We start from the raw sequence: 15,998 nt of genomic DNA, 5'->3' as shown, positions 1-15,998 counted from the left end.
GTACGCTCGGTACACAAACACCCACACACACACAGGGCAATCGTTATCAGGCAGTAATAGAGTAATGCTGCTTTCCCCCTTGTGCAAGGCTCTCCAAATGCAACCGAACGGGCTGGAATGGCCATTGCTAGAATGATACAGGGGTGTGTAAGTGCGTCTGCTATCGTGCCGTATCGTGACGGCTGAAAGAAACACGACGATCTTCATAAAACGATATGTAATTCAAAATTGGAAATGTCTCGTTTCGTGGGCGAAACGAATCGAAAGTTAATTAGTCAATGCTGCTACCGCCTGGGCACAACCGTTCGAAAGTGTCCCAAATGAGAGGGGTGGGGGGGGGGGTGGTACACGACAAACAGATGTGACCCGTGGTCTCGGGCTCTGTACGTGACTCGCGCAAGTGTTTTCTCGCAACGGCCCGACTGCGGAACGAATCTTATTCCTCTGGTGGCGGTGGCGGCCGAACTCAACCCCCGATCCGATCCGTCCGCCCGGGCACTCCGCGTTCCAATGATCTCATAGAGACCCCCCCCCCCCCTCCGGCGACAGACGACGGGACAAATGCCGATGATCTCAGCTCGTTCTGCGTGTAAAAATCTAGAACAAGAGCGAAACAATTAGTAAACGCAAAGAAAATAGGGTGTCGGAGGAACGAAATTTACGATCTCCCCCCCCCCCCCCCTTCCGAGGATCATTACAACCCGCTTCCCCTCCTCATGAGCCCTTTGAGCACGTTTGACCCCTTCCCTTTCTTTGTCCCTTTGTGCTGTGCCTCTAAAGGCAAACACTTGTGCGTTTGTCCAGTAGCGATCGTTGGTGGTATTTTGATCGCTGAAATTATTATGCTCGAACAAATGAAGAATGGGGACTCTATACCCCATGGTTTAATGGGTTTTTTTCCTCTCTGATCATGAAACTAATTATTTCCATTTTTCCCACATGGGGAAAATTGTGCCCAATGTATCCGTGGAATTTTTCCAAAACGGGACACATGGGAAATTTATTTTCCAATACGAAAGTGATCCTAAATCCCCAAATTTTGATCGCAGAAATGATCCACGGATGGAGATGAAGGAGGAGAATCTTTCCTTTTCGGGATCGTGAGAGTACAAATTACTTCACTTTTTTCACACACCGAATTTGCCCAGAAGAAGTGACAACTGGGAGCATTTGAGTGTCCAAAGACTAAATTGAAGCCTTCACTAAAAGAAGCATTTTGATCGCTGAAATGATTATGCTGGATATGTTGAAGGATGGTACCAGACCAGCTATCAGCTTTGAGAGATATTCATGTTGAAGGAAACGAGTGAAGATGTTGCTATGCAGTATCCAAGAAACCACGAGGAAACTCTGGCATCCTTTGACCAACTGTCTTTCAAAATTCATCTTGGAGAATCTAGGCTGCCAAATTACACATGCAATTGTTCATCTCTAAGAGACTACATCTTGAAGAGATTTCACTGTACTTCGGTTCCTTTTCCTACAAACTTTTTCGGGAAAATCGCGTCCAGTGTCTCACAGTATCCTGATTCCCCCGCCAGTTCGCTCGATCACAGCCAAAGCTCGCTTTTGCTGCGCCAATTGCTATTGCCCAACACGTTCGGAACAGGGACGCGCGCCTGTGCCCTGTAGGTTTGCGATACCACACACTCCGTTCACCAAATTCACCTTTTGCAAGAGCTTCCGCACAAAGCAAACGCAACCCGAGGGAAATGTAGGAAACTTTGCCACACACTTTCGTGAAGGTTCGTTCGTTCGCACTGATCACTTTTCACAAAACTGCTTTCTTATTTCTGTTCTTAGCACAAAAAAGCACAACACCGAAACACAAAAGGCTTAAAGGGAGAGTGTGTACTCAAAAGCACGTCCACTTCGATCGCCGGCTCACGGTGATTTGACGTTCGGCGCGCGTACGTCCTCGGTGCTTCCAGTGTTGATCGGTGAATCACACACAAACGCGATGATGGCTCGTCGTGTCGTCCGGCGGGCGCGTTGCGTTGATCGGTGTGCGCGTTCCTGTTGATGATGTTGATGTGTTGGTTGCAGCGTTTGATGGTCGGAGCGAATGCATGTCCGCGCGAAGCTGCGCGGACCAGACTCGGGCTTTGCACACAGCTGTGGCGTTATTGTGCTGTGGCTCGATCGGTACCCCGGGACGCATGTCGTTGACCGTGGCGCGCCGCACCATTTGTCATACACAGCAACAGTCGCCGTCGCCCTAACGCACGGTCGTAAAATCGGTCCCGAGCGTCGCGCGACGCTTTGTCGCAGCGGACACACAACACTCGCGCGCATCGATGAACTCATCGGCTGAAAATGTGTGGATGGAAGGAGAGGGGGAGGGTGCGTTTTGTTCTGGCTTATGCTGCGAGTCATACATGCAATCGTCACACAAGCGGTTTGGAACACTTTCGCTTAAAACCGAACAACAACAACAAACAGCGTCACATGGAAGCAGGCAAATGGCGAGCGACGAAACACGCGCTAATCCGGCTCGAAGGACCGATTCTTGCCCATGAGGGCACCCTTGGTTCGCTTCCACGCGAGTGTGGTCTATGACCTTTTGCCTGGAAATGTGCGTTCTGACGCGCTTTGGAAGGGGACGGTGAACTTTTTCCCCCCAAGATTTGCCTCGTTTTAAGAACCCTTCCGACCATCCTTTCCACCCACTGCCCATTCAAGCGCCATTCTTCGCCCAAGAGGGCGCTGATAATAGCACATCGATGTTTCTTCTCCTGGAAGAGGGCGTGAAGAGGGGGGCGTGGGGGTGGGGGAGGGTGAGGTTCCGGATTCCGTTTCCTCTTTGTAATTGCACACACTGGCGTTGTAACGTTGGGAGAGAAGAAGGTAGAGAGAGAGAGAGAGAGAGAGAGAGAGAGAGAGAGAGAGAGAGAGCGAGAGAGAATTTTGTTTGTGAGTGTGATAACGGAGTGATTGGGGTGTGAGGCGGCGCCCACCAGAAATGCAACCCAAGCGCAGTCCACCGTACCCAAAACTGCACACTTACAACCAGCACACACGAACACATGGGAGAGAGCAGGGATCACACGCCTTATTTTTGAACTTTTGGGGAAAAAACGAGGCGCTCGGAAAAAAACAGTTTGTTTGGTCCCCCAGGTGGGTCGGTACGGGGTGTTGTGGTGGGTGGGGAGGAGTAGTAGTGGAGTATGTGGAGAAAGGCTTCACAGAAGCGCACAGTAACTTCTTCTGGCCGTGCGGCTGCCATTTTCGCCATACGATGTAATTGTTGGGCGTGTGTGTTTGTTTATGTGTTTGTGTGTGTGTAGGTGTGTAGGTGTCTGTATGTGTCAGCGAGCGAGAGAGAGAGAGAGAGAAAGAAGTGCGTGTAAATGTTTTTTTTTTCCTGTAATTTCTCGTTTGGGTTTGGGTTCTTCTCCTAAAGGGGGGGTTTGCTTTCTCGCTGCTTCTTCTTCGTTCCTGGTGGTTCCGTTTTACATCTTTGGGCACCACTTTACACACCTCTCTCTTTTTCTCTCTCTCTCTTTCGCTTTAGCGCTCTCTCCTGATCGCGCAAAACAGGGCTACGCGCGCGCCAGTGTCCACGCACATAATGCAACCACCCATTACACTGCTTCCTCTCATCCTCTTCTTCCCGCCCCTACCCCCTTCATCTAACACTCTTTCTCCCATACACACACATGCACATGCATTCAGTAATCGAGAAAAGACCCAAGAAGAGCAACAAAAAGCCCCTTCTTTGCACACTTTCCTTGCGATTGCTCTTTGTGAGCGATTCCCGCACGGAAGAATGGAATGGGAAGTTGAATGGGGGAGGGGGTGGCATTAAAAGGAGTCCTTTTTCCTGGCAAACAGCACAAACCTTTCGTCGGCGGGGGCAAGGTGGTGCACAAGATGCAATCGTTGCAGCGGCTCTTCGCCCGGCCAGAAACAGAAACGGACCCCGGACACAAAAACCCGGCGTGTGGGTGTGTGGGTGTGTGGTGTGTGCTAGGCCTTCATCGCTCCTCTCCGGCCCATGGGGGGGGGGGTATGTTCCAGCACCCACTGCACCCGCCCGCCGCCACCCACAAATCTGCCGCGTGCCGGGTGTTGCTGCTGCTGCTGCTCTCTCTCTCGTTCTCTTGGCTTCCGGTCCGGCACACCACCATACGCACTGGAGAGAAGGCCAACTCCACGGGGCGGGCGGGCGTGCGTGTGTGTGTGTGTGGTGTGGCACACCACTGCCCGGACACACACACACCCAGGCAGGCAGGCAGACGTTCGTGCTAGTAATGTCCACCCGTTTTTTTTTACCACCACAGTTTGTCACACAAAACGCACGTTTTTAGTCACTTTGTAGAGTTTTCTGTTTTTTGTTTTTGACGTTACAAACACACACACACACACGCACACTGCTCTCGGGGAGGATTTTGCGATTTTGGGGGCAGTTCGCGTTCGCAAACAGCGATGGCCGCTGGCGGACTTGCTGCTGCTAACTGCTGCTCTATGCTTATGCTGGGCTTATGCGCTTCTCTTCCTTGGCCGCTCTCGCTCTCTCCCTCTTTGTGGGGTTAACTTTGTGTGTGTCTGTGTGTATCTGTGTCGTCTTGTTACTGGAGAAGGTTTTGCTCTGCGCGTTCGGGGCCGGGGCAAAAAGATTCAAGTCCAGCGCGTTTCAATGTGTGCGTGGCTGTGTGTAACGTTACAGCACCGGAGCGAGAGAGAGATGCTGGCCCCTGGAGCACGACAAAGAGGATAATGCACACACGCACACACACGAGCATTGAAAATGATTACTGTGACCACTTGTGAATGACGGACAATGGCGCACCGCAGCTGGGGACAGGTTTGAACGTGCTTTGGACAAACTTTGCACTTCTGGCGAGCGGTTGCTGCCGTTGCCAGTCGCTTCCAACGCAGTTAACATCGTTCCCCGTCGAGTCAAAAATCCATCATGCTCACAAACACACACACACTCACACTCACACATGCGTGCACACATCAACAGCTCGCGCTGCCTGCTTAAGAAGTTCTCTGCACACCCTTAAGAAGAGCGACCTGACTCTCTCTCGCTCTCGCTCTCGGACGAACTCAATGAACACAACCCGCAGACGCCAGACGACGGCTCTGTCTCGCCTTCTCCCTCGCACGCTCGCCAAACAAAGGCAACTCCCACACGCATCACACAAACACACACACACACACACTCTCTCTCGCTCTCGCTCGCTCATCCACGCAGCAAACTGGTGGTTTTCCAAAAAGGAATGCAGCGCGTCTCTCACCGAGCTGCACAAAACACGGCACAAAGGAAAGGGGCAAAGGGGAACAACGAGGAAGTGAAGGGTGCAGCAGCAAAAAATACACACATACAAACACACACACACACACACACACACACACACACACACACACACAACAATTCCAAAAACCGATACGGCCCGCTCCCAAAAGGCGCTCCCAGCAGAAGGGGTGAAAGCGGGATGGAGCGCTTTTGGTGTACTGTTCGCTCTCGCTCTCGCCCCGTCTCCCCCACCCATAACTGCTCCAGGACGCACACACACACACGCACACACGGTTTGGAAATTGGAAAGGAAAATTGGCAGCAGCAGCAGACCCCCGGAGAACCTGGTGAAAAACTTACCAACCACGGTAGGGCCACGCAAAAAAAAAACAGCGAAACAACAACCACTCAAACATACCAACTCCAATTACCTGCTTTTGCTTGTATTGCGGGCGCGCTCGTTTTTTTGTTGTAAGCTACGAAACAACGACAATTTACAATTTTACTGTTAGCCTACACTTTACATTGCTTAAAACTTGGGCACGCATCTTTGCCCCTGGCACTCTGCTACTGCTACTCTTGTTGATTGCCTGCTCTTTGCTCTCTGTGTGTGTCTGGCTCGCTGGCTCGCTGGCTGGCTGGCTGGCTGGCTGGCCGTCTGTCTGCTGCTGCACGCCCGTGTGTTCTTCTTGCTGTGCGTTTGCTTTTGTTCGTCGCGCGGCGTGCCGTCCCGCTCTGCCCTGCGCGCGTACGGGCAAGCGTTGGAGCGAAACGGCACTCAGCGCACTGTTTGCTTCGTTCCGCTTGTGGTTCGAGCGACCCGACCGTTGCGTTTACGCTGCAGGGGTGAGATCTTGGCCGGTCGCGGTTCGTAGTGCGTGGATGCTGCGAAAGCGTTGTTGCGGTTGCGGTGGAGCCCACTCTCGTGACTTGGGGACAGGTGAATTGCTTTATAACGGTTGCTGATTTGATGATTTACAACAATTCCTGTGAAATCTGAGTTGAAACACTCAAAAAGGGCGTTTATTTTTGATGTGAAAACGGTTGTCTTCTCTCATCTGTTTAGGTGAAGCTCAAGGCAGGGGTTGGCACACTTTTTGCATAGAGAAGATTCGTAGCATATTATAAAATTGTGAGAAATTGTTGTGTCTGTTTATTAAGGTGATAAATATGAAATAACTCACTTTACAGAATTAAGCAGTAGTAATGAATGAATGAATGTAATTTATTGTTGGTATTTTGATTTTTAAATTTTGAATTTTTTTTTATGTTATTTTACAAAATTATGATAGGTCTATTTTTTAAACTCTCCAGATTATTATTTTCCTATCAAACTATGTGATCCTTCTGACCTAACTTCTTAGCTGGAAATGTTGTGTTTGACGAATAGCATAGGACTGAGTACGGCGAACTATCCACAAATAACCATGATTATCTGTCAACTCGGTCATCCAACGTTCCCGAGAGCAAACCTATTTGCAGAGTGTATTTCATGTTGTTACAAGTAAACATGCCCAGAAAATACGTGACATGCACGTCTAAGTGAGTCATGATAAGAGGCATCCCGGCCAGATCCCGGTACCTAGGAATTCGGGATCGCTCATACTTCATTCGGAACCCAAGTGCCACAAATCCACTAAACGACCACTAAACGGCTTCTAAACGCCTCAAGCTTTCAGCCTAAACAGAATATAAAAAGACTTCGTTTAGCAGACGGCAAACGACTTATGCATTCTAAAAATAGCAAAAAAGCTGGTGGCGCCATCTGTTTGTGGGATACCCAACCTGTGGAGCTTCCTCGCTTGGAGGAGAGCTTTCTCATTTCTTCTGTACTGTTGTATGGTTTCGCATTGAAGTTATGCATCGCTAGAACTAGAACGGCGATACGATTGTTTAAATACTAAACTCCAACGGAAACCACCGGTACTGAAGCAAGTGAGATTTGAGTAATGGTCGTTGGTGTTGATACCCACGTATCTGACCACACGACCATTCAATATAGATTTTTGCTCAGAAAGTTAGAAGGCTATATAGGTCATTATAAGATGAAACTTGTCGAAACACATTGCAAGAAAAGGATAGCAATATAATGATGAGTTGTAATACGCCATCTATTGATCAAACCAATGAAGCTGTGAAGCTTTCATTTTTTTCCTATGGATATTCAATTTTCCAGTCGTTTAAGCTTAATCTGTGGCGCTTGGGAAATGCAATTCAGAATCACATATACCTCATCTTATTCTCATTTTTTCAGCTTACCCGGCGCTCTGGCACCAATCGAACACGAGATCGCACGTAAAGAAATCGAGTCATTTTGGTTGGAGGCTGTACACTTGCCATATTAATATCTCCTAGAAATACACAAATACTCGCATGCTGGAATTTGCCATCCCCTGCTTCAGTGGCAATCAATAGATGGCGCTGGTTATTTTGGTTTCTTCTTAAAAATTCAAAACGATATTCGTTTTATTCTCAAATTAAATTGATATTTAGTTATTCAGTGTTTGTTTTCCCGTTTTACAAGAATGAATTCAAACTTGATGTGATCTTCTTCACAAAAAAATAGTTATGAATTACAATTTTCCAACTATAAATTTTCTTGGTTTCAGTTTATTTTCTCTTGGTATGTTGGTTAATTGAAGCACTTTCATTTTCTACTCGTAAATAATGCAGTTTTTCCAATGTACGTCTTGAAAACATGCTTTAATTTTCCGTTTTCCTTCCACTTCTATCTTTCGCTGTCGATGATCCTGTTCACTCCTTCAACCCAACGCTCTAGACGCAAATTCGCCACCAAACGTCAGCCCGTCAGCCTTGGCGTTGACGGAAAAATCTCACCCCTTGTCAGCACCCCCTGAACAACACCCCTGCCGCCACCCCCTCCACTCTACCAACACGCACACACACAGGCGTGCGCGCGCACACACAGCATCCCCTGTCAGTGTACAGTTTGGTGTGGATTTGATTTAATGGCTCTGATACACGCAAGGTAAACAGAATGTGCAGAAACATAAACAAACCGTCGCTTTTGGCGACTATTTCCACCGTTCGGACGTGCGGGCCGGCGCCCGGCACCGGCAAAAATCGTTTGTGGGTCGCAAAAATCACGCCAGCGGTGAGAAATCGCCCCAAAACGTACCGTTTCCGCATGACTGATTTTCACGTTCAATTTGCATTCGATTAGAGGCACCCGACGGCAGGCGGGTTTTCGCCACAGCGTACCGTTCGGCAGGAATGTGTGCGCCTCGGCATCATGGCTGCCTGCCCGTTGCTACACAAGCGTCTGTCTGTGTGTGAGTGTGGTTTTGGTGAGTGTATGGGAGCAGGATGTGCTGTCAGTTTTGGTAGCAGCGCATGCTTTGCGCTTTTATTCGAAACAAAAAACCTTCGTGCCTGTTTCGTGCTGTAAAAAGTTACAAGGAAATGGCGGCAAAGGTGCAAACGGCCACAGTTTTGTTGAATTCGTGGAATGGCAATGCTTTTGGGGCAATGGACACGGTTTGGACCCCGTTTCGCTGGAAAATCGTTACATCTCGTACAAGTGGTTGTCCATCTTTTATGTGAAATTCAAAGGACCAAAAACCCCATTGCACACATTTTTGTTTTGAGCAAAACCGGTACGAACTTTCCTCATTAAAGGAAAGTGTGAAAAACTAATGTTTGAAAATATCACGGCGCCCCTGGGTTTTCCCACCTTGAAACCGAAAAAGCGTGCCGCCAATTTTTAAATTCGCTACCGTGTAAAGCGGCATTCCATTGCACATGCGCCGCGTTTCGAATCTCGATCCCATCTGGCACACGCCACACACACACATACACACGGTTAAAAAAAGCTAAAAAATTGAACGTTTGAAAATCAAAAATGCCACAAGCGCGACTAGAAACGGTTCCGAAATGGGAATGCGCACACTGCTGGAAATAATATTCGTTTTACAGCGCTTTATTCATATCTATTGTTGTGCATCATCATCTTACACGCACACACACACACACACACTCACACTGATTCACATTCCCACGTACACTCCACAAGATTGAGTTGCGATAAAAATAGAAGTAAAAGTACGCGCGCGCGTCCATAATTCACACTTCAAACGCGGCCATGCTTGCCAACAACAGATGGCTTCCTGTTACTTTACTAATGTTTGCTGAAAAAAAAGAGTGCCCAACACACATCAAAGCAATGTTTGTGTCTGGCTGTGGGTTTTTTGTTTTTATCATGCGTCTGTCTGATTTCCGGCGGAAGCACAGACAGACAGCCAGGAAGCACATCTGCCGTTAGTGTAGGCCCCGGAAAATCAGAACGAACGTTTAACAAAACCAAATTTTCATTTGAAAACCTCCCCCCCCCTAGTGGTTTCCCCTCGCTCTCTTCACCTTTCCTGAACTTTGCAGCATGGGTCCAGCGTTCGTACTTATCGGGCGCTTTCGCACCGCACGTAAGTAGCAAGCGAGCACGTGGTCGCTGCGGCAAGATGGCGCCGATAACGGGAACACTAAAAGAGCAGAGTAGTAGAAGCTGGTAGCGTAGTGTGTTGGCGGAAGAGAACAGTACGCTCGCTGTCTGATGTCCGGTGGATGGGAAAGGATGCGCGATAGACAGCGAGTGTGAAAATGGGTAAAAATACGATCTGGTACATGTATGCCACATTTGTTGGCAAATTTCGCCCTAAACGCATCGTAAAACAATGAAACACGAGCGAAGCTCGGTATGTTTGCCGGTAAACACTGTTGCTAACTATGTTCACTTTTCTTTCCATCTCTTGCCCCCTCCCCCCACCCCTTCATACACATTCCTTGCCTCCACTTCTACTTCAAACACTGCAGCATGGAATACAAAAACGAAGGTAATCGAACGAAACTGGTTGAACATTAGCACGTTTAGTTTCCTGAGTTGTCCGCCCCGGGCTGGATCGTTTATTCCTTTTCTGAGTTTGTCACCCGCACTCCATTATGCGTTTTTTTGTCGGTTTTACTTTTTTTACGTTTTACAGGCTTGATTTCGGGAGTTCTGGACACTTTTGAAGATCTCGAGCTATCGAGAGGCTTCGCTTTGGGAGTCCGCTTTTTGGGGAATCTGGGGAGTTCGGGAGCGTGCAATATTACTAATTCCAGTTCTATTCCATTCGTCCACTGCCCTCCGCCACAGGCCACAGCGGCGTCAATCAGCTGGGAGGTATATTCGTTGGCGGTAGACCTCTGCCTGATTCCACACGCCAACGCATCGTGGAGCTGGCCCATGCCGGTGCCCGACCATGTGATATCTCGCGCATTCTTCAGGTGTCCAACGGATGCGTTAGCAAAATTCTCGGCCGGTAAGCGGATCCTACAGCGGGATATACGGGGAAAGTAGGGAGCATAAATCTAATCAAACAGTTGTCCATGCCAATCCCACAGCTACTATGAAACGGGCAGCATCCGACCGCGGGCCATCGGGGGCTCGAAGCCGCGGGTCGCGACGCCGGAAGTGGTCAACAAGATCTCACAGTTCAAGAACAACTGCCCGAACATCTTCGCCTGGGAGATCCGGGACAAGCTGCTGAACGAGCGGATCTGCACGCCGGAAAACATCCCGAGCGTAAGTGTGGCCACACCTTTGTTGCTGTTTTGTGATGTCAACAATCCGCCAATTTCGCCCAGATATTCCAACTCCAACTCAAATTCTGCGTTATTTTACGCTCCACGTGTCAACTCGCCCATATGCCTAGGTTTCTTCAATCAATCGGGTACTGCGCAATCTGGCCGCCCAGAAGGAGTTCAGCAAGAAGCCGCACTCGACGGACGCGCTCAGCGACGACGTCGGTGGGTATCTGCAGGGCAAATCGCTCAACGATGCCTCCTTCATACACTACAAGTACGGCGACAGCTGTCGGTCGATGCAGGGCGCGGAGTCGGTGCTGCGCATCAACGACACGTACAGTCGAGCTGGCGGCGGCGGTGGTGGAGCGGCTGCTGGTGGTGGTGGAAGCGGTGGAGCTGTACCCGGAGGGCCCGGTTCGGAGTCGACCGATGTGAAGCCGATGTCGGACGATGGGACGAAGAATCCGTTCGCCAAGCACTGCTTCACCAACCTAGACGCGGGGGTGCCGGGGGCGGGCACGGGGACGGCTGGGCAGGGTGGCCCCGGGACGAAGCAGGTCTTCGTCGACAATGATACCGAGCGGCTGAGCCTGAAGCGGAAGCTGCAGCGCAACCGGACGTCCTTCACCGTCGACCAGATCGAGTTTCTCGAGAAGGAGTTCGAGCGAACGCACTATCCGGACGTGTTTTCGCGCGAACGATTGTCTTCCAAAACGAACCTGCCGGAAGCGAGAATACAGGTGAGCTACATTGGGAGCCTCCAGGTGGTGGTGTCTCCAAGAGTCTTGAGTATATTGAATGTCCACAAAACATTCTATGGTCTGATAGTGCCTGATATAGTGTGATAGTGACACACCTGTTGCGATGACTTCATGAGTTTAATGAGTTCAAGCTTTTTCGACCCTAGAGATGAGTTTGGCACAGAGTTGGATAAGTATGGTAGCGGTTCAGGAACAGTTCTAGAATCAGATTAGGTTATTGATCAGTTCGCGAACCGGCACAAGTTTAAGGTTAGCTCTTGGACGGGAGTTCAGAATCTGTTCCAGGAAAAGTTTGATATCAGTTCCAGGATAGGTATGAGTTCTTGTATTAGTTTCAGAACGAATATGAATTACTTTACAGTTCCAAGATAGGTTTGGCTTCAGTAGCAGTTCCAGAACCAGTATATGTTCATGATCAGTTCAAGGACAAAGGGGTATGGGTTCATAAACATTTCAAGAATTCATATGGGATTGGTATGGATTCAGGATCAGTCTCAGTTTCAGTATGGTTTCAAGCTCTATTCCAAGATCGGTATGGATTCTTTATGATTTCCAGTACCTGTATGGCTTCAGTATCAGATCTAGGACCTCTGTGGGTTCCAGAGCTCACCAAACCCATGCTTGGTAAAAAGTTGCAAAATTGGTAGGGATGTAGACTCGTTCCAGGATTGGTATGAGTTCATTATTTGTTCCAAACTGATATGAGTTCAACGCCATTTCCAGGTCCTATATGCGTTCAGGAATAGTACTAAGAACTCTTCTTCTTCTACGCTCTTAGAACTTCTTTGTAATTTGCAAGCAACCCTTACATGTATTTCATAATTCATTCTTTTGTTGCTTCCAACACATTTAAGTTAAACCTTGCAACACACACACACCAGTTTAACTACGTCTAACCACACCCTTCACTGTCCCCTTTCCCGCAGGTATGGTTCTCGAACCGGCGGGCCAAGTGGCGCCGGGAGGAGAAGCAGCGCTCGCAGGCCGTGTCCGAGGGCAGCTCGTCGGCGGCGGCCGCAGCAGCGGCTGCAGCGGCAGCAGCCGCCGCCGTCGCCGTGCAGAACGCGTCCATCTCCTCCTGCTCGCTCAACCTCTCCGCGCCGCTCGTCTCGCACGTGTACGACTCGAACATGTGCGTGGAGGACTCGAACAGCAACTACCTGAGCAAAACGTACCCGCTGGAACCGTCGTTCCAGAACCTGGACGCGCTGAAGTCGCCGGCCGCGCCGAACCATCCGGCCGCCCCGCAGCAGCTCTCGCCGGCCGCCATGTCCTTCAAGCTGTCCTTCCCGAACGCCAACCCGAACGGGGGCGTCGGCCCGAACAATGGCGGCGGTGGGGGCGGCGGCGGCGGCGGTGCGGCGCCCGACGGCTCGACCGCGAACCTGATGGGACCGTCCCTCGGCACCAATGCCGGCTTCCCGCACGCATCTACCTCAGACGACAAGTCGCTGTACAACCATTTCGCCTACTCGGCCGCCGCCAACATGCACCACAGCGCCTACTCGGCCGCGGCGGCGGCCGCCGTCGACCAGTCCTACAACGGGATGTACCTGAAGAACCAGCTGTACAACCTGCCGGCCAACGCCGGCGTCCTCAGCTTCCAGTCCACGCTCGAGTGGAACAAGAGTTAATGGCACGGGGCCGCCCTCGAGTCGGCTCCCTCGACCGGGTGCGATCGGTACCAGTAGCGGCCCGGCCGCACGCGAACCCCGCTAAACTGAAGCCGGATCTCACAGCCAGCCGATGGGGGCCGGAGGGCGAAGAAGCGATGACGAGTGGCGGTAGAGCAAACTACACACACGACACACTTACACACACACACAAACAGTACATTTATACTTGTAATACAATTTAACTCGATGGTGCATAGTGGGAATGGTGGGAAGGGAAGGGTTGAGGGTGTGGTGGTAGGGTGGAGGGACGAGGGAAGAGAAAACGGAAAACATGACAAGCGTGGTACTTAGTGCGGGAGATATGTTACTTAAAGGAATGAAAATATCATTTAAAAAAGATGCATTCTTTCATATAAGATGGCGCAGCTAACGTGATCGACCTTGGCGACAGCCTTCGCAGAAGTAAACTAAACGAGGAGAGAAAGGAGAAGAAACAGATGGTTGTTCTGATTGTTTGAACTATGAAGGTATTTTTTATAAAAGTAAACACACACACATACACACACACACACACACACACACACACTTGCACAATTGGTAGCGAACAGGAGCAGTTGGTGCGAAGACAAAAACAAAACAAAACACTAGAAACGCCAATAAAGTATTAAAACCGCTGTTGTGAACATGGGAATCATATAAGAAAGTAATGAGCGAGAAGAGAAAAACATAGAAGAAAAACGTAAAATAACAACAAAAAAAGGAAAACAGACGCACAACCAGCAAGAACAAAAACCCTAATTCCATACTTTGAACAAAAACCACACACATACAAAAAAATGGAAACAAACAAACGGAATGTACAATAAATAGTGAAATCTTATTATTATTCCTGGCGCAAGGCGCCCATTGTACGTGTACCGCGTGCGTTCGCTTTTCTTTCCATCGTACCAGGACGACTTATTCTTCTTCTTCTACTCAGGTTTCAGTTTTTGAGCTCGGAGCCGGACTGCTCCGAGCCGTGGCATAATGCAGCAAAAGGGGATCGGTCGTTTTATTTGCTTTGTGTTGGTTGGTTGGTTTGTTTTATACATATAGTTCATGTTTTGCTTATTAATTCACACATCGAGTCCCTTGTTTTCTTCGCTTCATTTTTTTTTGTTTTTAATTTGTTATGTTTTCTTCTACCTTTTTTCTCTCTTTCTCTTCTCTTCTACTGCCTCTTCTTTTCTTTTTGCGCTCTCTCGTTTAACGTTTTGTTATCGTTCGCTTCTCCTACTGGCTCGTTTCGCGCTTTGTGCTTCTCATTTTCTCGCTCCCACTCTTTCTCTCTTGTTATCTGTTGCTCATCTGGTTTAGTCTTAAAAGTTTGTAATTGAAAAATAAAGGTTTCATCTGGATGTTGGAAAACGAGCGCATTGTTTTTGTTTTGTCTCTCTGCTGCTGCGTTGCTTTCCAAAGAGAAAGGTCGAACAGGACGAACAATCGTTTTGCTACTACTTGCTTGTTAAATGAGGCTCCCCTGTCCCTTTTCCCCCCCTTCCCACATGTGAAGACTGCCTCCTCCTCCTTCAGTCCCCCGTCGCGAGTAAATGCACCAAATAAAAGGGGTAACTTTTCCTTTCAACTTCTTCCAACAAACAAAAATAGGCAATCACTGACCCCGTAATCTTCCCCAGCCCCCATCCCCCGTCTCGGCTCGCTTTACTCCGCACCCCAACTACCGGCGGTTGGCGTGTGGTAGCGGGCCGTCTACTCTCATCCCTTCAGCACGTTCTCACTCTTTAGGAACTCATCGGTAAGGTCGAGCCCGTTGCGCGGCACGGGACTGTGGGCGAACGGGTGGCAATCGTCGCTCGACTGCTGCTGCTGCTGCTGCTGCTGTGCCTGGTGTTCGCGCATGGCCGCCCGCAGATGCTCGCCGGTCGGATCGAACTGGCCGCAGCCATCGTTGCCAGCCCGGGCGTCCTCGTTGCAGCTCCGGCCGAGCGCGTGCGGATTGTTGTGATGGTGCCCGAGCATCGTGCCGAGCGGGACGCCGCTGCCCGGTCCGCCCGGCCCACCCGCCACACCGCCGATCCCATTGCCGCCGCCCCCGCCGCCGCCGCCACCGCCGCCCCCTCCGCCGCCGATGCTCGCGTTCGACGAGACGACGGCCTGCGCCTGGGACACGGCGAGCCGCAGGGCGGCCTCCGCCTGCGAGCGCAGGATCGCCTCCGCCTGCTGGATCCGTATCGCCGTCTCCGAGGTAGCGGGACAGTGGTTCTGCCCGATCGACGACTCTGCGGACGCCACGGGATATTTTTGCCGGTTAGCTAGTGAGTATTTGGAGTCGTTAAAACTAAGCATATTACTTTTCTTCTTCAACGGACCGAGGTTCGCGTTACCGTGCAGCTCGCCGTGCATGGTGTTGCTCTTGAACGTCTGGCCGATGCGCATCGCGGTCGCGAGGTTCACCACCGCCGCCTGCACCGCCGACGGCGTGCCCTCGTTCAGCATCAGGTCCGGCTCGAACTTCGGCTCCTGGATCATCATCATGCGCGAAAATTGACTATTGTTGCTATCCATCGCACTGCCCCCGACGCCGCCGCCGCCACCGGCGCCACCACCACCGCCACAGATGCCGCCGGGCCCCGTCACCCCGTTCGGGCCGCTGCCGTTTGCTCCACCGAGCCCTCCGTTGGTGCCGCCAAACGGCAGCCCGTGCGGATTGGGCAGCCGATGATTATCGAAGACGGAGCCGGGGCCGATGCCACCGCCACTGCTACCGGCATTGCCGCCTCCGCTGCCTCCCACACCCCC

The 15,998-nt window shown here is 50.5% G+C and overlaps 2 protein-coding genes across 12 annotated transcripts in view; one reads left to right on the top strand and one right to left on the bottom strand.

Annotated features, from left to right (window-relative positions):
- Positions 1–8,191: 8,191 nt before the first annotated feature.
- On the top strand, positions 8,192–13,918 carry LOC121597866 (paired box protein Pax-6-like). 2 transcript variants are annotated; one of them, XM_041924104.1, is made up of 6 exons: positions 8,192–8,231; positions 10,070–10,089; positions 10,392–10,557; positions 10,640–10,820; positions 10,951–11,562; positions 12,510–13,918. In XM_041924104.1, exons 1-6 carry the CDS (start codon positions 8,212–8,214, stop codon positions 13,215–13,217), a joined length of 1,707 nt encoding a protein of 568 aa, XP_041780038.1. In that variant the 5' UTR covers positions 8,192–8,211; the 3' UTR covers positions 13,218–13,918. The 2 variants fall into 2 exon arrangements, with proteins under 2 accessions (XP_041780038.1, XP_041780048.1); XM_041924114.1 differs by having other exon boundaries at positions 8,197–8,231; positions 9,597–10,089.
- A 139-nt stretch (positions 13,919–14,057) lies between these two features.
- LOC121597835 (uncharacterized transmembrane protein DDB_G0289901) overlaps positions 14,058–15,998 on the bottom strand; it is a 13,161-nt gene continuing 11,220 nt past the window's right edge. For 8 of the 10 annotated variants that reach the window (XM_041924013.1, XM_041924003.1, XM_041924078.1 and 5 more), the window contains 2 exons: positions 15,569–15,998; positions 14,058–15,511 (listed from right to left, as the gene is read on the bottom strand). The exon at positions 15,569–15,998 is cut by the window's right edge and continues 338 nt beyond it. In XM_041924013.1, the coding sequence (XP_041779947.1) occupies positions 14,955–15,511; positions 15,569–15,998 (987 nt within the window). In that variant the 3' untranslated portion in view covers positions 14,058–14,954. Of the gene's footprint in view, positions 15,512–15,550 lie in introns of all 10 variants that reach the window. The other 2 variants (XM_041924060.1, XM_041924068.1) reach the window with 2 other exon arrangements.

Source organism: Anopheles merus, chromosome X (assembly GCF_017562075.2).
Source record: "Anopheles merus strain MAF chromosome X, AmerM5.1, whole genome shotgun sequence".
NCBI lineage: Eukaryota > Metazoa > Arthropoda > Insecta > Diptera > Culicidae > Anopheles > Anopheles merus.
Note: the sequence above shows the minus strand (reverse complement) of the source record. Positions and strands in the feature narration are given on the sequence as shown.